Here is a 25,343-nt window from a genome sequence, read left to right as displayed (position 1 = left end):
TTTCATGCTTTTTTTTTTTAACCATGAGCAATGAGGCGGTGCTAAAAATCCAACTGACCAATTAAAAATCAGAACAATTAGGGCGGTATTGTATGACGTCACGCATATGTTTAACGAATGCAAGAAATCTGAACGGTAAGCGTTTTGTACATGCTATGTGGCTTGTAGTATATTTCATTTTTTTTTCCTTGTTGTAATTGTTATTTACATTTTTCACATTTTAATTCAAGGTATAATCTTTGTTTCCCTGAGTTTCAGCGGGTTTTGGTTTATTAGACAGACTGTATATGAAGGGCCACATGGTGTGTTAGATAACCGGCTTGGCTTCAAGATAACCGCCCGGTTAGCTAGCTCAGCGCCTGCTCACTAGCTGACACCTGAAACTGAAAGCAACTGTGGCTGCTGCTGCTTAAAATTTGTTGTTAAAATATTCTCGCTCGACAGGAGGTGTCTAACTATACTGGAATCGGTTGTGTTGCTCAACGGTCAGGAATGTCAGCGACAGCGGGTAACGACAGTGGAGCGAGACTCAACCAGTTTAAAAATAAAGGGAAAGATGCTAATGTAAGCTTTGCACCCAGCAGTAAAACACCAGAAAGTTAACTGAGTAATCTAAATGTGCTGAATGCTGTGTTATATCTTTGTACGTCGGTTATATCTTTTATTTGTGTGTTTTCAGGAGCTGAGGCGCACAAGAGCGGAAGTCAATGTGGCGCTCCGAAAAGCCAAGAAGGATGATCAGATCCTCAAGAGGCGAAACGTCCACATCCCTATGGACGAGCCAGCGTCCCCTCTGCAAGAGAAAGTTCGCAACGCACAAGTAATCATAAGCTCTTTTCGGTGTAATGTGGCTGTGAGTGCAAACGTGACGCACCAGAAATAATCACAGCTGCTTAAGATGTTTGAAACATTGGATTATGACATAATTTCACAGGCTATAAACAGGATATAACAGCTTCAAAAGAAACAACTCTGCAAAGTCTGCAGACAGGAAGAAAGCATTATCCAAAGGTCACTTTAAATCTTGGCACAGGTGTCCGGTGAAAAGAGTAAAGTCGTTTGACTTAAAAGCTTCTCAGTTGATTTAAGAAAAGTCACTTTGTAATTGATCAGTATTAGCCTGATCATGTGACATGACCTAAAAACATTCAAAGCATGGCCCCCTAAATGCATTATTTTTAGCTGATCTAGTTTACTGGTAGTGATCTTCTTTCATTTCTGTTTCTGGTTTCATAGCCTCATCAGCAGCAGCACTGGACTGTGAAGGAGATTGTTGAAGGTTTTAACAGTCAGAATCTAGAGTTTCAGCTCCAGGCAACGCAGGCAGCCAGGTAATGCTTTTGAATGTTAAACTGATGCTGTGTGGCTGTGCGAGACAGGAGTTGCTCAGTGATAGCCACAGGCTGGAGAAAAAAAGTTGAGTACCATAATAAGGCACTTAACTCTGGCACCAGTAATGCTTGCTGTGTTTAATTTATTTTCCTTTACCTTTAAGTTACTTTACTTTCAATAATGATCCAACTTTGTTTTTCTAATTTACAGAAGGCTCCTTTCCAGAGAAAAAGACCCACCTAATGACAGCATCATTGCTGCCGGACTCATCCCAAAGTTTGTTAGTTTTCTGGCGCTGTCTGAATGCCCCCCCATCCAGTTTGAGGCATCTTGGGCCCTGACTAACATTGCCTCAGGTACTTCAGACCAGACTGCTGCTGTAATAGATGGAGGGGCCATTCCAGCTTTCATCAGCCTGGTGACATCGCCCCATCAGCACATCAGTGAACAGGCCATTTGGGCCCTGGGTAACATTGCAGGTACTGTGGCTCACAAAACTCAGCCTCTCTTTGTATTTGATGTCTTTGTTTTTTTTTTAATTATTATTATTATTATTATTTTTTTTTTTACATCCATTGGTGCATTACTATATCCTGTACCATTCAAAGTGTTTGCCTTGATATTTTTCATGTCAGGATGTGTCGTGAATCTATTTACAGACTCTGGTGTAACTAGAAGGTTAAACCAAAAGTTGCATTTTTAACTACACTAACCTATTGTAGTTTACATTTAGTTGCTGTGTGCCTTTTCTGATACTCTAAAAAAAATTTTCTCCTCTAAATTTAGGTGATGGGCCCAGTTCCAGAGACCTAGTGATCAAACATGGTGGTCTCAATCCACTTCTAGCTTTGCTGTCAACCTTCGACCTATCTGCATTATCTGTGAGTTGGTATTAAATTCTATCAGGATACATACATCAATCAACACTGTTTTAACTCAGTTGAAACAAACAGCTTTTTACACCTTATATCAAAATAGAATACCACCATTTTTTCTGCTGCTTCTATGTCTAAACAAATATGGAATTAATACCAAACCAAAAACCAGGCTCAAGTAGACTGACTCATTTTAAGGGGAAAATATCAACAGGGCCTTGGCATAAGGCCTGACGCTGTTTTTCTGTGGAACAGTTAATGCACACTTTTAGCTGGCAGTAGTGAAGTGAGTAGTTTGATTTGGACAGTTTTTTACTGGGGTTAAGTTCCCTGTGCGCAAGTTCCCCTTGAGCTCCTCTCATTTAACTTCTTACATTTTATTAAATTGTAGTTGTTACTAAAATATATTTTGATGTTTTGGATATTCTCTGAGGTCATTTTGTTTGAAGCACTGAGCTTGTATTGTTTGGAGAAGATGCTGTGTCAGACAGTTACTTATCTATTTACTTCCATTACTGTCAGTATAATAATTATCATGTAAATTGTGTTATAATACTTGACTCTCAACCCACTATATTAGCCAGGCTATCTGCGCAATGCCACCTGGACCCTATCCAACCTGTGTCGGAACAAGAACCCGGCCCCTCCTTTGGAGGCGGTGCAGCAGCTGCTTCCAGTCCTGGTGCGCCTCCTATACCATGATGACAAGGAGGTCCTGGCGGACACTTGTTGGGCTTTGTCCTACCTAACCGATCACACCAATGAGAGGATAGAGCTGGTGGTGCAGGCTGGCGTGGTGCCCCGTCTGGTGCAGCTTCTCAGCTCTGGGGAGCTCAGTGTTGTGGTATGTGACAGTGCATTTATTAAACTCAGGCTGTTCCATTTGTTTAGTCATCACACATCTCCACAAATTTCTGCTGTTATGATAGAGGGTGATAGTCTTAGTGTCCAGTTTGCTTACAATGGTAGTTGAACATATGTACTATAGCCCCTTGTGTCATTTACTTCTGTCTAATGAATACTGATCACATTGATGGAGATATAATTCTCTTTAGTTCTGTTTTCATTACTTGTTTCTGTTTTATTTGTAATGCATGAAGATGAGATGTGTATCACAGTATTTTGTATATTTTCTAAATTGAGAGTACTTGAAATAACCAACTTGCTCTCCTTCACCTCACAGTCTCCAACCCTGCGCTCACTTGGCAACATTGTGACAGGGACAGATGACCAGACCCAGTGTGTGCTGAATGCAGGTGCTCTGGCATTGTTCCCCAGCCTTCTGCGCCACCAAAGGCCAGACATCCAGAAAGAAGCAGCATGGACAGTGTCCAACATCACCGCCGGCAAGAATAACCAGATTCAGGAAGTTATAAACGCAGGCCTGATACCCATCCTCGTAGAGCTCCTCCAGCAGGTCAGAATGCTGCTAGAAATTATAGCAAGCTTGTTACATGGGCCCTGATGAGCTTTATTAAATCATTTAAATAAGTTTACATTACACTTTTTAATGTAAAAAAAATCAAAAAATCTTTATATACAGAGCTGTAATAATCACCGACTGCTCAGTAGCTAATTATAACCTGACCAGCATAGTCACTGAAACTTCCCCCAACTTCACTGTAACCTTCAGCACGTTGTGCATAGTTTTCTTATTTCCTTATTTTATTTGATCATTTTCTATATACTTTTCTCTGACATAAAAACTGAGCTCTGTTTCCTGCTTAGGGAAACTTCAAGACCCAGAGGGAGGCAGTGTGGGCTGTTACCAATTACACCAGTGGTGGAACATTGGACCAGGTGGCCTACCTGGTACACTGCAATGTGCTAGAGCCTCTGCTCAATCTACTGACAACCAAAGACAGCAAGATTGTTCTAGTCATCCTGGATGCAATCTACAATATTTTACAGGTATAATACTAACCTTGTGGCAGTGGCACAGTGGGTAGGTAGGTGCGCGCCTTGCAGCCGGAAGGTTGCAGGTTCAAGCCCCTGTCCCTGTGCTGTGTCCTTGGGCAAGACACTTAAACCACATTGCCTAACGGTAGCGCCGGTCTCTGGCTGCGTGACCGCAGATGCTTGTCTCTGGATGAGTGATCTGGAACGATCATTTTGTTGTGTGCCTTGTGCGCACCATGACAATGAGTTGAATCTAACATCTACAGAGAAACCGAAGAGTATGCTTTCTAGTTCTAGACTGTGGACCAATCACAATGTTTGAGTTAATGGTACCTGTAATAGATTTTACCATATTTTTAACTTAGCTGAAAATACATTCTGTATGCATGTATTCTGCGGCTTTCTTTAGACTATCCAGTCAACTCTGTGTTTTATGAAAACAACCAGTTAGGACTTGATTAAATTATGGGTAATGTTTCATGGAGAAAATTGTGCAGTGTTTTGGCTGTAATAGTGTAGACTAAAAGGCAGATTCACAATTTTATTGGTGTGCTAAATTAACAGGGCAAGAAAAGAGTGAACCTGACTTAACAGTGTACTAATTTTGGATTAATACAGATACTTGAGATACTCAAGATTTAAAAAAAAATAAAATAAAATAATGCACAGAACTTAGATTATTAGCTAGATTATTGACTGAATGATGCATTTTTGGCTGTCACTGATTAAAACTGATCACTATTACAGGCTGACATTTGTTTCCCTTTCTGCACAGATGGCAAACAAAACTGGAGAACTTGACAGACTGTGCTTAAAGGTTGAGGAGCTGGGTGGTTTGGACAAGATTGAAGCCCTGCAGTCCCATGAAAATGAAGCAGTCTACAAGTCCTCTTTTAATATTATAGAAACATTCTTCTCTGACAAGGTAGGTGTTCCTCCTAACAAGGTTCCCATTCTTATTCATGTATTAGGCGAAAGTGGGCCAGTCTGGTAACTTTGAAGAATAATTGATATGACAGCAACAGTGTTCAGCACAGATAATGAAAGCATTTAGATAAAGTTGTATACAACTTGAAATTTACCCTGAGATGTATTTCCTCAATAGTAGATAAAGAACCTGAGTAAATATAAAATTCCATTTCTAAAATGACGATTTCATTTATTAAAGAAATAAAATATTATCTATTTGGCCCTGTGTAAAAGTAATTACCCCCTAAACCTGTGCTTCTGATTATTGTCCTACTGCATGGGACTCAAACCTTCCAAAAAAGTTCAGCTTTTGTCTCCATTAGTCCACAGAATATTTTCCCAGAAGTCCTGGGGATCATCAAGATTTTTTGCCAAATGTGAGATGAGCCTTTGTGTTTTTTGGGCCAGCAGTGGTTTTCTCCTTGGAACTCATGGATGCCATTTTTGCCCAGACTCTTTCTTATTGTAAAATTGTGAACTCTGACCTTAACTGAGGCAAGTGAGGCCTGCAGTTCTTTAGATGTTTTTCTTGGTTCTTTTGTGACCTCCTGGATGAGTTGTCGATGTATTTTTGGAGTAATTTTGGAAGGTCGGCCACTCCTTGGAAGGTTCACCACTGTTCTCTCCAAGTTTTCTCCATTTGTGGATAATAACTCTCACCTTAGTTCACTGGAGTCCCAAAGCTTTAGAAATGGATTTGTAACCCTTTCCAGGCTTATAGATGTCAGTGATTTCGTTTCTCAGCTGCTTCTTTAGATAGTGGCATGATGTGTTGGATTTTGAGATCTTTTAACCTACTTCAACTTCAGGTCTGGCAGTAATCAGGCCTGGGTGTGACAATGTCACCACTTTAATAAACAGATGAAGCCAACGAAGTTATATATCTCATGTCTGATTAATGTGTACATGAGACATCCCAGAAACACTTCCATAACTTGGTTAGTCCTCTAATGCTTCTGTCCAACTTGCCTTCTTGTCTTTCAGAATGACACTGAAGAGTTTATAGTTCCTGGATCCAGTGAAGTCTGCTATGCCTTCCACATCCCTGAAGACCAAGGCACTTTTAAATTTTAACATGTCCACTTTGCTTTTTGTAACATAAAAAAATGGAAATTCTTGTTGTTTTTTGTATTTTTTTTAGTAATTTCAACTTTGTACCTAACAGTATGGAGAAAAAAGTATACATGTTTTAAGATTTGTAAATAAACTTTTATTAATGCATATGGAGTTTTCTTAATTGTTTCATCTCTCTCTGCGTGTGTCTCTCATACATTAAGCATAACATTCAGCCACTAAAACAATTTTTGTTCCTTTCAGGAATGTAGGTATACATCCATCCATCCTCTTCTGCTTTTCCTGTCGGGGGATGGGGCGGCTAACTCAGTGTGAATGATTGTTTGTCTGTGCAAGTATACATCTTAATCAAAAAAAACAATAATGTGCTTTACTATTTTTTTCAGCTTTTTTATAAAACATTAAATTTTAAAATTAATGGATAATGATAATTATATTTTAGCATAAAGTTGTGCATACTGGTAGATTTTTTTTTTTTTTTATGTGGGAAATGGGCGGTAGGGTACAAGTGTGTGTCCACATCACCACTAGATGGCACTGTAATTATTTGTTGTGAGGTATATGCGACAAGGTGTGTCTGTAATAGAAGTATTACATGGATGAAATTCCAATGCTTTTACAGTATATTGCATTATATATGGCTGTGATGACTCAGGAGGTTGCAGGGAGGAGCAGAAGCGGACCCAGAGATTTAACCTCCCTCTGTGTATACCTGCATATATGCAACATGTTATGTAATTGTTTTAGCTAATTGGCTTAATTATTTGAGAGTTTATAGTTTTTATTTATTCATTACCTGAGTTCAAACTGTACCTCTCTTATTTCAGACAATCTCTGAGCAAAGTTTGGAATTAGATTTATTGTTTTTATTATTTTTATATTAGTTCCATGTTCAGTTAAATAAAAACAAAAAATTAAGGCATCTAGTTTAATGATTTTTGATTCAAGATAATTTTTTATATACTGTTGTAACAGTTTTATGCATTTTGTTTTTGCATCGTTTATATGAGCTTTGCAACATAATTGAAACCCTCTTTCAACATAATTTATCATAAGTTAAACTTTGTTTTATTATTTTTATTTCCAAATATCATGCTTCATTTTACTATATTAATTAACCATGATAGTTTACTAATATCCAAACATTTCTTTAGAATAAGGTGAACTTTAACAATTAAGAGACATAGCAGATATAACCAATATCATCAGTTTAGGGGCCAGCACTGAACCTGTGGAACTCCACATATAACCCTATTGGATTCAACATTATTTGTAAATATTGATAAGATATCAAGCCATGCCTCTGATGTGTAGTGCTCATAACAACCAGGTAGTTGGTACTGGAAAACTATATTGTTTTGATTGTGCGTTTATTTTGAACGCTCGTACCGGATGTCCTCTTATGTTTTCCTCCCCTGTCCCTGCCTCCCTGCCTGCCCGCAGTAGAAGCGTCTTTACCATCACGCACAACTTGAGTCCAGGCAGCCCGGTCAGAGCAGACGCCTGTCCGGATGGAGGACGAGTCTCTCTGCTGACTTGTATCAGTACTCGTGACACGCGGCATGATCGGCATTTGGAAATGTAGTTATTTGCATTTTTTTTATTTTTTATTTTTGCGGAAAAGGAGCTCGCGCGGAGAGTGTTATTCCAGGGATGTGATTATGGTATCTTTATGTTGCGTGCACAGTCAGCGTGATTTGCTATGGTGATACTACAAGCTAACCCTAAGCTAGCAGAGGGATTTGTTTGGGAGATGTCTTTTTGAAAACGAAGAAGAAGGAAAAACTATACGGTGACACTTTTTGTGAACATTCGTCAAGCTGGAACACAAGGGGGAATGTCTAACCAAGGAGTTAGGAGAAATGGCCCAGTAAAGCTGCGGTTGACTGGTAAGAAAATTTAAACCCCCTCCTGCGCCGCTGGTAAACGTTAGCGAGCTAGCCTCCTAGCCCAGCGTGCTAACTAACGTCTCCTTATTGTACGGCAGGACTCTGTCTAGTGCGGTGAGATATAAAAGTACTTACCCATATCCTACTTCCTTATGTTTATTCTGATTTAACTGAATTCTTTTATATTTAACTGAAACCTGTAATAAACACACCGATGAACATTGAAAGCTAGTCAATGAGCTTTGATCGTTAGCGCACATTAGCGGTGACAATGTTTATTGGGTGGTTATTATTTCCCCCCTTTAAGGTTAGCTAAGTTTAAATACTTAAGATTGATATTGACACGTCTAGTGTACACGTGTACCCAACGTCCTTCAGCATTGAGATAAGTGTTTATTTTTAATACTTTCCATTTATTGCCATCGCGTCAATAAAACCCTGCTGCCTATTATAATCTATTATCTGAACTTCTCAAGGTAAATGCTGCGTTTCATCACAGCAGGTGCGGAAAATTTGATCACAAATGTAAAATAAACCAACAGTATATCACAAATTACCGTCCCCAATAGCCGTGATGCAGTTCGAGGAAAAATGTGGTTGGCAGCAGAAAAGGTGAAGGTGGTGTAATACACTGTTTTATTTATAGACTACACATGTATTTTCTTGTTTACCCTAAAGAGCTGTGTTGTGGTTTAACTACGGGAAGATGACCTCTGTAGGATATAATCCTTCATGCATGGTTATATGCCGGAACTGTACTTCCAGCCTTGCACCATCATCTTCTGGAGACAGCTATGTCAGTTTGTTCAAATTGCTCAGTTTGGCAGGAAAAAAAAAAGGTGACATACGAAAGTTTTTCTTTGGTGTCAATTACATGGTGGGCTACATGGGCTGTAGAGCTCTATGAATTTTTGATAAAGTTGAACCAGAGTATATGTATATACCCTATGTATATGTATATTAATTTATCATGAAAGGTGAAGATAATTACTAAGTTTTTAAGGTACTTGATACATTTGAAGGAAAATGGTTGACATATAGTATATGTAGGACTATATATATAGTCCTGATTCCTGTGCAAATGGGCAGATCAAGAACCACTGTGTGAATAATGTTAATTAGAACATAATTCTTATGTTCTACTTAGAATTATGTTCTAATTCATGAGAATTAGAACATAATTAGAACATAATTATGTTCTAATTCATGAGAATTAGAACATAATTCTCATGTTCTATTCTCATTGCATTATTCATGAGAATAATGTAATTCATCAATCTCATAATTCATGAATGAATTATATTAATGAAGACCTAAGTCATTTGTGAGAATGTATTACATCTTAATTTGTATTGCCCTTGTTGTAATGAAGTAAGAATATCTGTATTTATTGAAATGTCTAAAAAATCAACAGGTGTTTTGATGTGCTGATGATGACAGAATGAAATGGTTATTCAGTAATTTTGTTGTTTATAAGTTAGCTGTGTTTGTTTCCAAAGCTTGGAAAAGATGTCAGGTAGGATTATTTCTTTAGTGTGTCATGGTGCTACTCTGGCTCTGGTTTCTTGTTAATGATGTCTTGTAAATCTATTTTGGCTGGGCATTATTTATTTTTTTTGCATGAGACAATGCTCAAAGTGTTGAGTCATTCAAAATCAGTCAGATGACTTGTTGATTTTCATCTGGCATGACTGCTGAACACAAGAAGAGAACTTTAACCGTATGATTGTGATTAGATGTTTTTGTCTTTGTTTAGTATCACTGTTCAGCACTGCAGGATGTATGTCTGTGGCTGTACAGTTATTGGCTGGCTATCTTATGTCTCATTCAGTGCAGTGAGGAACAACAGGCTCATTCACACAGAACAGGGCATAGTTTACGGTAAAGACAAATCAGTACTCAAAGCTTTATCCAGTTGTCTTTCCTGCTTGCTTCTTCTTGGAGGTGGATAGTGAGAAGATACTACCTCAGACTGCCTCCCAAGATATTTTGGATAAATAATATACCTACATGAGGCAGAAGTGACCCAACATTCTGTAAAAAGTGATGTGAAGGCTTGAACAAATGTTCCCTGGACTTGAGCTTGTTAGTTACTGAATTTACACATGAAGAACGGAAATTGAGAGATTGCAAGAGAATTTATAATCGGAGTTCAGCGCACATGAACTGGCACCACAATGACTAGTTACTCACGCTTTTTTAGCATCACCTCACAGAATTGTTTGCATCAGAGTCACAACTGACACAATGTGGGGATAAGAAGAACAGACAGGCATGCAGGGATGAATTTAAGGCATCTAAGTTAATAAGCAGTTATCTGATCAGGAAATTTCATGGTTTTCTTAAGATCTGTCTTTTGCACCATCTAAAAATGCTGATGAGTTTACAATTAAGATTGAATTGTCTAAGGCAATTAGGGCTCTTTTCTCTTCTGAACTGAACAAGCGTTATCCTAATTTATCCCTACAGCATAGACTGGCTTTTAAAGATTGTGCCAATGATGAAACAATAGTTGTCCAGACTGCAGATAAAGGTGGTGCAGTAGTATTGCAGAACAAAGAATTGTACTGTATTGAGGTAATGAGTCAGTTACATAATACAGACTTTGGTGCTTCTTTAAGTTATGATCCTACAGTAAAGTTTTTGAAGTAAATTAAGAATACTTTCAGTAGTAAGTGGCTCTTTGACGACACAAGATGAATATCCTTTTTTTTACATCCTAGATGTCCCTTTTTTAAAATTTATTTTGAATTTTTATTTTATATATACATTGCCTAAGATTCAAACGAGTCGTGTGGAACCTGTTCCAGGACGGAATTTCAGGAATAGGCTCCATTACAGAACCCGTTTCCCAATTTGAGAGTTTTCGTTGTTGTTGTCCCCCCTACAGAATCAGGGAGTCTCAATGGGTAGCCCTTCCACTCTTAATTATACAGTTTATTTATGGAGAAGTTGATCATGTTTATAATAATCCATACTTCTCATTTATTAAGTGTTGGTTCAGATATATGAATGATTTGTTTGCTATATTTACTAGCACCATTAGGCATCTTAATGGATTTAACTGTAGGTTACTTAGTCTTACATTTACAACAGAGGCCAGTAGGGAGTCTGTTTCTTTTTTCTTTTTTTTTTTGGATATGGGAATAAATAAATCAGAACTAGTACAAACTGCAGTTTATCGAAAGCGGACTGATAGGAATAACTTTTTTGGGAAAAACACTGAGGTCAAAAGATTTTCAATGTTTGTCTAGGGTTAGAGAAATGGATAGAAATGACCTTTTGGCATTTGAACATTGTACTCAAAAGAGACATTCAGTTGTTTTAACTTCTGCTTATCACCATTTCCCATGCGCCTATAAATGTGGTGGGAAAAATATTTAGTCACCCTGCTGTTTGTAAAATTCTTGTTTATTCTCCACAAGGAGTTCTACTAATTTGAGAGAAATGACAGATTCATCTGAACCTAAACATTTTTTTAAAACTTCTCTTCCCTCTGTAAATTTTCCATGTTTGAACTGTCATGCCATGATTAAAGGGGATCATTTATCCCACCTACATACAGGTAAAACAAATTCTAGTGAGTGATAGAATCACTTGTGGGACCAAACATGTAGTGTGCCCTTGTGCATGATATTTGTATACAAATACTAATCATCTTCTCATCTTTGTGGACTAAACATCATTACTTTTATTAATGTTGATGTATTAATGATAGTTGTACCTGTGTCCATCAGGGATTATGTCTGGGTGGTGCTTTATTGCTGAAACACTGAGAAAAGCCACAGGCTGAAATGCACCAGCCTTTTCTTACTGCCATGTTATATTAAATACATTATGTATGTAATTGTGAGCTCTGAAGTTCTTATTAATACTTCCGTCTTGCTTGCTCTGGGGGGGGGGGGGCCAGAGCAAGGGCTCCAGTGGTCTTCAGATGGAATCCTAGGAATGTGAAACCTCAGAGAGACTTTTCCCGATCAGACTCACATTCTGTCAGTCCAGCAAAGTCAGTGTTTGGGGAAAAGGGAGAAATCGGGGGTTCATATGGTATAAAGAACGACCGTGATGCAGTGATGCAAAAGACTTATGCGTTCATCGTCCACCTTACACAAGTGTTTAGTTGAAGCCACCCTTGATTTAAGTGTCTGAAACTGTATGAATTTAGACTAAACATCGCAAACTAATCCACCATTATTCTGTATGTTCTGTGGTCTCGTGCATTTTTTTTTTTCTGTGTTAGGATGAATGGGAAGTTGTTGCATCCTCAGTTTCTGAATCTAGTTATCAGCTAGTCCCCAGTGATTGGCAGCATTAAAATTTTTATTTTAAAAATTGAACCAACCTGTGGCAGTGCTGGCTTTTTAAATTAAATTATTCTGTTAGCCTGCATAATAATGGATTTTCAAAATAACCTTTCTCAGTATCTGTATTATTAAATATATAAATGGGAATGCTTGCCGTTTTCTTAATGTGGTTAAAACACACTGTCAAGACTAATCATTTTGGTAGCGTGCCAAAAAATAATGACAGGGGACAGTTACCCCTACAGAGGCTCTCTCTCTGTGTCTTGTAATTTTGCTACTTTGGTCACAAGTCTGTATTTGATTTGTCATTCTATACAGATGTTTTAAAACAAACCAAAAAAACTGCAGTATTGTTGATGATGCTTCAAAATTAAGCTCAGCTTCAGCTACATCTTACTCTGTTTCTCACAGTAATGTAAAGATGAACTGATTTTGTTTTTGAAATTCTCCTCCACTAAAGTAAAAATGTTTTTTCTGGTTATGAGTCACAGAGACAGCTGAATTTGAAGTGTGTTCTTATCGTTGTCCACCCTCACTAGGATCCCCTCTTGTAACAGCACTGAATTAGAAATTGCGTAGGGTGAACTTACATACACGTCAGGATTTTGACTTTTTGACAGGATTCATCCTGGGTTATGTCATTTCCCCACTGCATTTAAACGGCACAGTGAATTTTCTCACACTTTCATAGCTCCCCCTTACACTTATCTGGATGAGTTGCTGTTTGATGCTTCAAGTAATTAAAAAATAAATCTACTTTTAGTTTACTGGTAGGCAGTGTGTTGTCGAGCTTGGAAATAAGAGCAATTTTGGATTTTGAGTGCTACTATTCCAACCGCTGCAGGGAGCAGGCCGTTGTGCTGTCCTCCACCCACCGCTGTCTCTTGCAAAGGAGTTGTTGGTGGATGACTTGAACTTAATAAGAACAGGATTTTTTTCCCTCATCCAATGGAACATGGAGTTCCTCATAGGTGACTGACATGAGCTGTACAAGGAGAAGAATCCATCTCTCACCCTCTGTCAAATATGGCCTCTTGGCTGCACTAAACTGGGAGGAAGGGAGTCTGTCTATGTGATCCATTTCCTCCATTAGCCTCCAATTGGCATGCAGCAAGCAGGGAAGGACTGGAAGAATCATCTCAGGATTTTTCCTGTTCTGTGTGAGCGTGTGACACTCAGACAAGCAAGGAACCCTGCATGTATAGTTTCCATCTACTGTTGTGCCTTGTTTTCCTGTCCCTCTCTTTCTGACATTTTGGGAAGGCAATGCCAATACTGTGTGTGTGTGTGTACACGCACGTGCACTGAAGGGGGGAAGAGCCAGGAAGCTGGTGATTAAGATAAAGATCCAGCCTCAGTTACAGACCCAGCATTCGGACAGTGTATTTCAGGGAAATTATCGGGAACCACTGTCTCAGTATTCACCATCAGCACTCAGGAAACATATCTGGGTGTCAGCTTGTTTGTAAGTTAAAGTGCAGTTTTTTTGTGTGTGTGTGTGGTGTTGTGTATTTTTTTTTTTTTTTTCCCTACACTTGTGTGCACAGTTGAGCTTCCACAGGATGTACTGTCAGCACGCAATGCTGAGCTAAATTAGGTGTGTTAGCTTCCTGAAATTTAGGGAATGAATGTCACAAAGAGAGTGCACTTTAGTGATAGTGAGAAACTAACAAGTGTTGTCAAGTTTTAAGTTATGTTTTCCTTCTGGATTTGCTCACATTAGTATGGACTAGGATTATGATTATGATGTATTAAGCTTTTTAATACATTTTGACTGTTTTTGGGGGTTTTTTTGGTTATTGGTTTATTTTGGGAAAGTGGAAGAAATGACAGGGTTTTTCCTGCATAGAAAATAAATTTGCCAGCCCAAAAAAAGGTTTAATGAGAGCCTAAATGAAAATTATCAGCATTGTGGTGAACAGTTGGTTTATGATTTGCTTAAATATAATAGACAGTTTTATATATCCATGATTGCCAGGAAAATGCACACATTTCTGTCATAGTAATGAACTTGATGCTTTAACTCAGACCAGTCTTATTTCTGTGTGTGTATTCAACTACAAGAGACCCATTTTGAGACAGGAAAAACCTGAATGAAAATATTTTTGTGTTATTTTAGCTGGTTACATAGTGGTAGTCAAATTTAATCAAAACATTTTTAGTTGCTGGTAGTAGTGGGCTTGAAAGATGTATGTACCTAATGGTGTAACTTATTTTTGGAACTCTAAATTATTTCATTTTTAAGTGTCTTTTTTTCCTTTTAAACAATGCAGAGTTTTGACAGTTGAAATGTGGAATAGAGTAAGTGATTATGATTCATCAGCACACACTCCATGTGAGTCATACAGTGACGTGTTTGGTGTGTTCCTCTCTGCTTTATGTAAGCCTGGCACCAGGAGACCATGCAGTTTGACCCAGATATGAGATCATTAATGGGCACGGCTTACACATTTCTGCCTCTAGGCTGTTCTTAAAATTATAAAACCAATTTTCACAAATTTGTGCAATCCTCCACTCACCTAGAAGAAATAATAGGTTGAAAATATTTGCGTAATATTTGCGCTAATAACCCTCATGGTTAAGGCATGTAACATGCCCTATGTAGAAGGTTGCTCACATACCTGAACAATCCAGGCATTCAGATAAGTAAGCCTTAGCTGTTATGAATGCAACGCCACATCTCCACCCTACCACAGTGTTTTATATCTGGAGGTCTGTATGTAACTCATCTTAGCAGTCCATTGCCTTTTTGAATGATCATTTCTTGAGTTTTCTTAGCAAGCATAAGCTGCTCATTTCCATACTGCTTACCCTGACTTTCCTCTGTCTGGAAATCAGACATTTCCTCTTTCACTTGGCTCCCTGTCATATATTTTTTTTTTTTTTAGCCTGTCTTTCACTGTCAGAAAATGAAGTGTAGAATAATAAGTTTCTGACAGAAAAGTACAACAGCACTGGGCTGTTGTACGGCTATCCACACACTGTAATGCTAATCACTAATTGTGTGGTGGCGCAGACAGAACAGCAGTTTGTGTGTATAAACTTACACAGTAAGGTTTTTTGCATTCTTTATGTGCTCTAGCTTAAACGTTTTCACTTGATCTGTTAAGAGAAGACATAGGAGTCATTGTCTGTTTCTGCATCATCTTCCTCCACTCTTCTTATAGCTCTCATAACACTGCTTTGGCAACAGATTTTCTTAAGTCCTCACTTCTTCTTTGTATCCTCCAACAACCTCTCCTCTTGCTAAATACTGTCTAGTTTTTTTTTTCCATTCTTCATCATGCCATGTTCTCTGTGAAGCACTAAGTTTTAATTCCCTGAATTGGGCATATTTCTAAAGATCTGAATCTCTGAAGGCTTTTCTTAACATGGTGGTCTTGAATGACTTCCACAAAGATTAAATATTTCTAGTGGTGATTCTTAACATAGGATTTTAGAGGCTGATATAAAAATGTTTAGAAAGGTGTGTCCTCTCATAAAATATGATTAGTTTTAACCTTACACAAATGGGCTAAAGCAGCAGTACAGGTTCTTACCAAAAGCCTGTAGCATCTTCAGTTTATAGTGTTGTCTTTGTAGAATTTTTTTTCATAGATAACAATTGTAATTGTAAATCTTCTGTCTGCCTGTTGTTCATCTCATAACTGGATTTTCACCAAAAAAAAAAAAAAAAAAAAAAAAATTTTTTCACAACAGGGAGTGACGAGTGAAGGTGGGGGGAGTTTCTTCTGTTTAGTGCCCATTTTTGGCATCGACAGCTCCTAAATTTGCCTAGAATTGCTATCGGTACTCTGTGATATTACGCCAGCCACCATCTATTCATAGGAACACTGCTTTTGTAACAGATGTGTTAAGGAATAGCAACTGGTTACAATTAGTAGGTGCAGATGTGTTTGATCAAGAACATATATTACATGCCATACCACAAAAAATGCAAGCCATTCTTTTGTACAATTTCAGCAGCAATTTGGAATCTTATTTAATTTGATGATCTCAAATGAAGAATTGGGCACCAATTCACCAGTTCCAATATGCCCTATTATACAGTAAACATGGTACAAAATCTGTTAGTGGTAAGGTTAAGTATGAGCTTAAAGCAAGACAGAATGTAAATGTAATTTAGCTAGAACAACAACATAAGTCAACCTAAGAGTTGTGAGAAGTCTAATAATTAGAATATTCAGTAAAGATTAGTCCTAGATTAGTTGCCAGGATTGTGGCTATTTAGATATCTATGTATCTATTTGCTAAAAAACCAAAATGTAGGAAAAAAAAAAGACACTGTGGAGAGGTCTGTGGCCACCCACATCTGTGCAGTTTCTCTTTATAAGATTATAGACAATCAAATGTGCAATAATTTGTGAAGGGAAATTGCCCAGACTTTCCAAGAGAAGTGCAAGTCTTCCTGCAGATGCCAATCTAACATGCATGTACGCAACATAGACTTCAAGTGAACTAGAAAGTAGATTAAGAATAACTATGTGTCCATGTTGTCTCCAGCTGTCCGCGTGCATGTCCAATATGAAGTAAATTTGTGCCTGTGTGTGTTTTGACTGTGTGTGTCTGCATGTCTGCTTGATCTTGCCTCTAGCGTTTGGGGTCACTGTGCTGTGGTTAGGTTTTGTAGTGAAGCACAGAGGTCTGTACCCAAACTTCCCTCAGCTCTGTTTAGTCTGCATTACTAGCATATACTTCAATTGACCACACACACTACACAGGTTCTACACATTCATTTAGAGTTTACATGGCCCTCATCATCATATGGAAATGTTTATATCCACTCTAAAATGCAGCTGTTCCAGCTGTATTTATCATTTGTTATCAGAAAACATCCGTTTTTAGATCCTGAAGACTTGGGGGTGATAGATATACCCTGAGACATTCCCAGCACCAGATCTTAATATGTTGATATTCCCTTTTAAATGTCAACTCATAACTCAAAGCTAAAACAAGCAAAACCTTTTGCTTGAAAATACAAAACACATGTTGCTATTTCAGAGATTTGCTTTTAAACCCCAGAATGTGAGAATTGTAAAACACCTAAAACCTCATTTAGTCTGCATTTGTGGATTTTCTTTGTTTTTGTTTTTCGTAGTAAAGATTGATATGTACATTTGGATTTTTCTGTTTTATGATCACAGGCCATCTTGATCCAAAAGTCAAGCATTTTCTCATCTCAGCTGCTTTACTACTGAATGTTGTGGCATGTGGCACTCTAGTGACACAGTATTATTAAAGTGGACCTGTTACCCTCATTTCCAGCTCCATATCTTTATTCTTTGATTTTTCTTGAGTAGTTTTAGAAGATTCACAGCATAAAATAATCTATAATTATCTTATATTGGACCTTAGTACAGCTCTGCAGTTCATCCTCCATCCTTTAAGCTCCTATATCTTTAATGTCACTCTTCCTGTAAAACACCATTCCTCTGATTGTCTGTCTTCACAGACAGCAGGTGGGTGTGGCTGCTGCGTGTCTGAGATGACCTTATTAGGCATATCTCCTCTCAGTGACATCATGCAGATCCAAGAGTAGAAAAAGCAATCACAAACGTGGGACTTAGGAAGCCTGATCTTGTTATTAGTGATGGTGACATCATTATTTGAAGCCTTGTCCATATTTAATGAGTATCTGTCATTGTAACTGTATGTATATGACAGATATATGACAATATAATGATCATTTATTATCAGTTATTGCAGACTAGTTAAAATCATATGCAGTTCACCACCAGTATTGCAGGCAGATCTGTCTGTCTTCTTTTTCCATTACTTTGCAGACACTGAGTCAGAGTCAGTGCAGTATTAATCTTAGCCATGGATTAACTGTCCAACGGTATCTCTGGTACAGCTGTCTAGTCACTGAAATGATAATGCAGTGTTATCATCTTGGTTGGTTTTTATTTCATGATGTAGAGTGGACAGGAGTGTCTCAATAGACTGGAGGTTGGATTGTTGTTGCTTTTTCCTGGTCCTCTTCAAGTCATATAAGACATTTGGTACTTTCATTATTGGTTGTTTTGGATTTCAACATTATGGATACTGACTCACAGGGATGTAATTACATACTGTGAGTGAGAAGGGAACAAGGTGTTGCACACTGAGGTTATTCCAGTTAATGTTGGTGCTCAGATTTCATGTTTTGGGGTAACTAACATTCAGGTTTCTACTGTGTGAAACTATTCTCTTTCTTTGATAGATTTATTTTTAGCTGACTTGTGGAATTTTCAGTGTCTTAGGACATTGCGCACAGCCACAGCAAAGCAGACATAAAGCAACATTGCTCTGGAGAGATGTCGGTTATGTACAGCTGGACAGCGCTCCTTAACTTAAGATTAATGTCACTTGATATCTGATCAGGCTACAATGATTTGTTTTGAGTCATTATTGTTAAAAATGACAAATCAAATCTAGCGTTAATGTTTTCTGGCAGTCTCTTTGTAACACAGCACTGTGTTTTAGCAAGCATTTGGCATATAAGGAGTCTGACTCAGTAATGAAATCTTACAGGGCACTGCCAGTCCCATAACTCAGCGTTACTGTTCACCACTCATGACCTGCATTTTAGCACATAAGCTTGTTGACACATTTATTACACTTTATTGGTTATACCTATACTATGTTACAATGTAGTCTATGAATTTGCTGCTTTTAGTGGCTTTGTAAAAGTTGTTCCTTTGTTTCAGTCAATCCTTAGTTTAATCTGCTTTTCAAATTACTTTTTAACTTGGTGGCATCAGTATACTTGAATGAGCAGGAAAATGGAAAGACTGAACACCTCAGTATTGCATAACAACGTCTGACGGGAGAGGAGGTGGGCTTCAATATGCAGAATACATTAAACTTTCCAAGTGCTTCAAGAGGATTTTCCTGGTGAATGTGGAGGAGAAATATCACCTTTTGCTTTCGTATGGCTGCAGCACAACCTTTCTGACAGCCTCACTAAATTCTTAAGGAAGGCAAAAAACCTAAAGGCTTAAAGGGATCAGTTGATACATATTTCTTTAAAATATGTGTAGACTTATATAAAAGTAACCCGTCTCAAATATGATGTGTGTGGCAATGTATTTGCAGAAACCCTGCCTTTTGCCTGTGTTCTCTTATTGCCATCATATTTTGCTATGTTCATAGTTTGCATCATTAAGTTTCCATAGGGCCCACAGTGATTTGCAGATGCCCTGTTTGTTTTGTTTTTTCCCCCAACCAAATAGTTTGCATTTTAACTATAAAGGAGTTGCAGCTTTAAACTCCCCGTTGCAGCCACTCATCATGAGTCTCTATTCTGAGTTTTTCTTTTAAATTTCATTACTTTTTTTCCTTTCCTTTTTTTTTGAACAGGATGTCCCTCATCTCTCTGTCATTTCTTTCTCTTCCTTCCTCTCCTTCTCTCACCCCCGGATCTAGTCCAGACAGCTGTCAGACGACTCTGCCGGTGTGGCTCCAGTTTGGTGTATTTTTTTTCTTTATCTGTTTTTATGCATGTGTCGTGCATGCGCGCACACCTACACACATACAGACACACACAGAGACACACATACTTCCTGTGCCAGTTCCTCAGTGCAGTACAGTACTTGGTGTTTGTCAAAGTATGTTTGGGGACTCTGAGGGGGTGTTGGGGTCTCTGAGGGGATTCCAGGGACCCCCTAGAAAGCGATGTTATCTATTTTTAATGCCTTTAAATTAGAGAAAGAGACCTAAGATTCAGTTAATAGTGTTAATGTCAGACCAACAGAGAACAATATATCAAATCAAAAATATTTATTAATATTTCTATACTTTTTCCCCATGAAAGTAAAAACGTGGACAATGTGCAACATCCACAAATGTTATTACTGTCAGGAAGGAAGGTAAGACTTCCCCCTCAATGTTCTCCTGCTACTGTTTCAGTTGTCAGACTGCCCATCTCTGTTTGTGTGAGTCTCTGGTAGACCACTCAGTGTGTCTACTGTATGAACAGACAAGCACATACACTGCCACTCAGATTGCATCCCTCCACCCGCTGTCTGTGTTTTCAGTGCAGCAGTGGGTGAGAGACAGTTTTGGAGGTTGTGAGTGCTGCAGTGGTTTGTATCATGGAGATCAAGTACCTCTGACTCTGAATATAATCAAAATAACAGTTCCAGGTGCAAAGGTGCAGGAGTAAAGAAAGATGATTCTTTCAGTGTTTCCTTGTCTTTGTCACCTTTGAGTGATTTGGCTCCTTGTTCATCAATGCTAAACACATTTTTAATAAAGCTCCTGAATCAGGGGTATTTTAGTGGGAAGTCACAAACTTCAGATTCAATATTTATATAACAGCTGTTTCATAACAATGCTTTATTGCATTGTTAAAGAATATTTTTTCATATTTCTGATGTCAGAGATTTCAGCCAATTTTGTGACATGCATGGAAGATTGGGTTCAATCGCTTTTATTGCAGGTGATCAACTTTTCAGAGTAATCATAAACATTAGGTTGTTAAATGATTAAATAGGCCAATAATTTAATTTTCTTTGGGATAAGTGATGTTCTGTCAGATCTTATCTTAAATAGCAGTGCTCTCCAACTTTCTTAATCCACATAAAGTTAACAAAAACATGATTGGCTGTAGCACATTTCGGTTTTCTCAGTATAACTGTATACATAAAAGCAGAGACCAGAAGAGAAGCCAACATGGGAAAAAAAATGCCCTCTCTTTATAGTCCCTGTCAGTACTCTCACTGCAGCATTTTGGATCAATTGAAGGGTTTTCAGGGAGCTTTTAGGACAACCTAATATTAATGAAATACAATGGTCCAGCCTAGAAGTAATAAATGCATGAATTAGCTTTTCAGCATCATACAGAGATGGGATGTTTCTAATTTTAGAGACATTGTGCAAATGCAAAAATCCAGTCCTACATAACAAGCAAGCCCTGGAATCCACCATCAAACTTCTCCAGGCTGTTTGTATTTTATGTGTACAAATATCAGGAAAACCACACGGTCTGAAGTGCTTGGTGTAACGTATATATTTTACACTAAGAGTGACAGGAAATGGTATAGCATGCACTGTCTCACTGTCACCGCTCTTTCTTTTCTACCTCCATCTTCACAGTAGCTGTCTATCTCTCACCATTTTGTCTCACACCTCTAGCAGCTATTACGCCTGTCCTGTCAACTAGAACAGAACCACAAGATGAGTAAAGACAGTTTGTGTTTACACTAGATACACTTACCGTGTACCTAGTGTGAACACGCCTACTTTCCACAGATTGTGTCACCTAACCTGCTGGCCTGCACTCACTGTGCTTAGAGATCTGGGTCCTAGTATGTATCAGATGTCTCAGATCAGCTACTCTATAGCGCTTGCTCTCTCTGTTTCTCTCTCTCTCTCTCTCTTTCACTCACACACACACACATACACACACACCATTATTTTTAAGCAAATTACAAATTGAATTCACGTTTTTTTACCCAGCCAGCACACGGGACTTCTCTGAGAAGTCAGAAATTAATCAAAGATAACATTCAGCCACTAAAACAATTTTTTCTGTTCAGAAGTGCAAATAACTGTAATTTGGCATCTTAATAAGAAAAAATAATAACGTGCTTTAGTATTTTTTTTCTTACGTTTTTTTTTTTTTTTTTTTTTTTTTTTTTTTTTGTAAAACAGTAACTTCGCAAATTCATGGATACAACAATAATTATGTTTTAGCATTAAAAATATTTTGATTAAAGAGCCTGAACATACTGTTATTTTGTGCACAAACCCACGCTCTCAGCTAGCTGTGGTTTTTATCCCCTTCAAATGACCTGAATAAGCTTAGATTGAAGTAGGGCTGGGTGTTAAAACAATAATATGTATCGCGATAGACACGTTCGATATATTTTTTTTTAATTGGAATAAACCAGAGCAAAGATTCCGCTTTAAATGCACCCGCTTGTGAAGCAAGATTGGTTGGTTGGTCCTCTGGTGGCTAGCAACGTATGGAGTGACACACTAATAGCCAATCATGGAACAGTATCAAACTTCGTTGTGCCACCTCGTTATCTCGTGCACACCCTCTTGTTTGTGTAACTTTCTTGAACTGGCATGGTGTGAGACGCATGGTGAAAAGTGGAATATGAGCGCGACAGCGAGCGAAGAAATTGTGAATAAAAAAGCAAAGGTCAGCTCACCAGTATGGCAGTTTTTCTGATTTTTTTCAGTCGGACCGTACTCAGACCAATGTTGTCTGCAAATTGTGCAGGACTGTCGTCCCCACCAAGACTGGCAATATGACTAACTTGTTTTACCACCTTAGCCGATCCCACCCTTTGGAGCACAGCCGAGTTCGACAGCAACCAGCATCTACTGTTGCAAGACCGCAGCAACAGACCACTATGGAAAGGTATTCCACATCAGTGCCTTATGATAAATCATCCAAATGTTATAAAGAAATAACCCAGGCAGTGGCATATCATATAGCCGAAGACATGCTGCACCCACTCAATACAGGGTTACAGAAATCTGCTTCACGCGCTTGACCCACGCTGTGTTCTGCCAGGTCGGAAGTACTTTTCTAAGACTGCCATTCCAAAACTGTATCTAATATGCAAAGAAACAGTGCAACAGGAAATTTTAGCAGCCAAGTACTTTGCCACAACCACTGACCTGCGGTCAAGCCGTACCTCAGAGCCATACATTAGCTTGACCATTCATTTTATAGACAACGAATGGAATCTAAAAACCAGATGTCTTGAAACCGCTTATTTCCCAGAAAATAATGTTGAAATAAAAATTTTAAATGTAGCATATTTTTCTCCTAGTCCTTATTTTAAGTAGGTCAAAAAAAAAATTCAATAATTATCGATATCGACTGATATGAAGTACTTATATCGTGATACCATTTTTAGCCATATCGCCCAGCCCTAGATTGAAGTATCCGTACAGCCATAGTTGTCTTTAAGATAAATTTAATATGACAAGGACATGCTTTTTATGCACACAATTTTACATGTATTAACTATCAAATAAACACAATGTACATTAATGTACATTAGCCATTTGGACTGAAAATTATATGAAAATTTCAAACTATAGCCATGACAAAGCAATCAAATAGGAAGATTAATGCATTTTAAGAGCTACATTTGGACACTTTTGCCACCTGCAAACGGGTAAATTGCTGCAGGAAGAAATTACCTTCTGGGTGAACTTCAACCCTCTAATGCATACCGTATTTTCCGGAGTATAAGTCGCACTTTTTTTCATAGTTTGGCTGGGGGTGCGACCTATACTCCGGAGCGACGTATATGTGACATTTATAACACATGAACCAAAATACTCCAGCCACTTGACATCTCCGTGAACTGCAGCTTTAAGGCAGTCTTGCGTAACCTGTGGGCGCAGTGGATGATGGATGGAGAGCACAGCTTAACGGCAACTGGGAGAATGCGCCACCCAACTTTCCTGGAAGTCATTGGATGGATCAAGAAAACATGGGCTTCAGTGACAAACCATCCTGTTGGGATTCAGAAAGGCTGGAATAATTGGAACTGCAGCTGACGACGAGTCTGACTAACGCGACACAGAAGAGGAAGCGGCGCTTCGTCTACGGAGTGTACGGAATTGTTTAGAAGTGACACCGAGGATGAAGAATTCAATGGATTGATGGTTTGGTTAACTTGTTAGTATGTTCTTTATGCTATGGTTATCTGAATAACTTAATGTTACGTTAACATACCGAACACGTGTTCGTTGTGCGTCATGTAGCTGAATGTGCTACGTTAGCATAACGTAGGCGTAACCGTGTTCGTCCTGTTCTTTAATCCATTATTATTTTAAATTGCCGTTCAAGATGGAATTTGTGCTCTGGGTCTCGGATTCTATCAACCCCCCCCCCCCCCAAAAAAAAGTGCGACTTATAGTCCAGTGCGACCTATATATGTTTTTTCTTCTTTATTATGCATTTTTTGGCTGGTGCGACCTATACTCCGGAGCGACGTATAGTCCGAAAAATACGGTACTCACATTAAGCACCAACTTCTTTCTGTGTAATGGCTATCTTTTTTTGTCATGTTAGTTTCATACACATGCCAAAAAAAAAAAAAAAACCTCTTCCAACCCAAACCCTATATACTTTGACCTCTTAATCACAGTAGCCTCCTAATCGTAGATATTGAGAAAATTATTTTTTACTTCATTCCTGAATCACAGTCGGCTTGAATCACATTCATTATGGTCCGTGCTCATAAGGATGCTGGACCAGCTTTGCATCAGCCAAAGGTACTGTATTGAAGTTTATTTCCCACACATAAGCGTATCTAAGTCACATGTGAATGAATAACTTTGCTGTGGTATATTATACCTGAATGTATCTGAATCAAACTTCATTCTTCCTGTGTGATTATTCCATTTACTTTGACTCAGGCTTTAGATGAGCTTGCCTGACTCACAGCTTATTTCCTTTTCCTTAATCTTTTTGTATTTTTATCCAGACCTCGAGTATTTACTCGTCAACATTTTTATTCAGTGATTTCAAAATCATTCTAATTTAGAATAATCCTTGTATTCTTTTAGTTTTAGTTTCTGCACATCACCCATCTTTCGCTAGTTGTTCTGAGAGTGTTTTCAGAATATCAGAGCACTGTTTTTTCTTTTAAGCAGACCGTAATCAGCTTTCCATGTAGTTTTGGATAAAAGATTTATAAAAATAGTGATCTCCTTTTAAAAAAGAAACAAACACCCCCCCCCCCCCCCTTTTTTTTAAAGCCTTATGCCAGTTATCATTAAATTTGATGGTAATCAAACACAAGCTCCATTTATTGAAATTTCGTAAAGAAATCAAGCCAAATCAAGAACAAAAAGTGTCCCTTCTTTCTCTGATGTGAATATGTTGATAGACAGGAAATAACAGCACAGATCATAAATATGTAAACAACTGAACTTGGTTAACACCTGCCACCAATGTTTAAGCAGTACTTTTTTTTTTTTTTTTTGAGATATATCTCTAGAAGTGCTGACTTCATTTTCATTTTTTATTTATGGTGTGCACT

The 25,343-nt window shown here is 38.2% G+C and overlaps 2 protein-coding genes across 3 annotated transcripts in view; both read left to right on the top strand.

Annotated features, from left to right (window-relative positions):
- The first annotated feature begins 8 nt into the window (after positions 1–8).
- LOC115783759 (importin subunit alpha-1) lies at positions 9–6,298 on the top strand. Its single transcript, XM_030734745.1, has 11 exons — positions 9–135; positions 445–564; positions 680–820; positions 1,237–1,331; positions 1,543–1,811; positions 2,119–2,213; positions 2,788–3,051; positions 3,391–3,624; positions 3,936–4,118; positions 4,882–5,031; positions 6,060–6,298. The coding sequence occupies exons 2-11, from the start codon at positions 493–495 to the stop codon at positions 6,147–6,149; spliced, it is 1,593 nt and encodes a 530-aa protein (XP_030590605.1). The 5' UTR covers positions 9–135; positions 445–492; the 3' UTR covers positions 6,150–6,298.
- A 1,307-nt stretch (positions 6,299–7,605) lies between these two features.
- Positions 7,606–25,343, top strand: part of LOC115779785 (E3 ubiquitin-protein ligase SMURF2-like) — a 72,002-nt gene continuing 54,264 nt past the window's right edge. Inside the window, exon 1 of one of the 2 annotated variants that reach the window (XM_030728597.1) lies at positions 7,606–8,038. In XM_030728597.1, coding sequence (XP_030584457.1) covers positions 7,987–8,038 — 52 coding nt within the window. In that variant the 5' untranslated portion in view covers positions 7,606–7,986. The remainder of the gene's footprint in view (positions 8,039–25,343) is intronic. The other variant, XM_030728589.1, reaches the window with a different exon arrangement.

Source organism: Archocentrus centrarchus, chromosome 1, assembly GCF_007364275.1.
Source record: "Archocentrus centrarchus isolate MPI-CPG fArcCen1 chromosome 1, fArcCen1, whole genome shotgun sequence".
Taxonomy (NCBI): Eukaryota; Metazoa; Chordata; class Actinopteri; order Cichliformes; family Cichlidae; genus Archocentrus; species Archocentrus centrarchus.
This window is presented reverse-complemented; position numbering and strand designations above follow the sequence as displayed.

Excerpts from the sequence above, each read along its gene's own strand:
- LOC115783759 (XM_030734745.1), top strand. The coding sequence starts at position 493 with ATGTCAGCGACAGCGGGTAACGACAGTGGAGCGAGACTCAACCAGTTT. Across the intron at positions 2,214-2,787 it reads TCGACCTATCTGCATTATCT|CCAGGCTATCTGCGCAATGC; the intron begins GTGAGTTGGTAT and ends CCACTATATTAG. Across the intron at positions 5,032-6,059 it reads AAACATTCTTCTCTGACAAG|AATGACACTGAAGAGTTTAT; the intron begins GTAGGTGTTCCT and ends CTTGTCTTTCAG.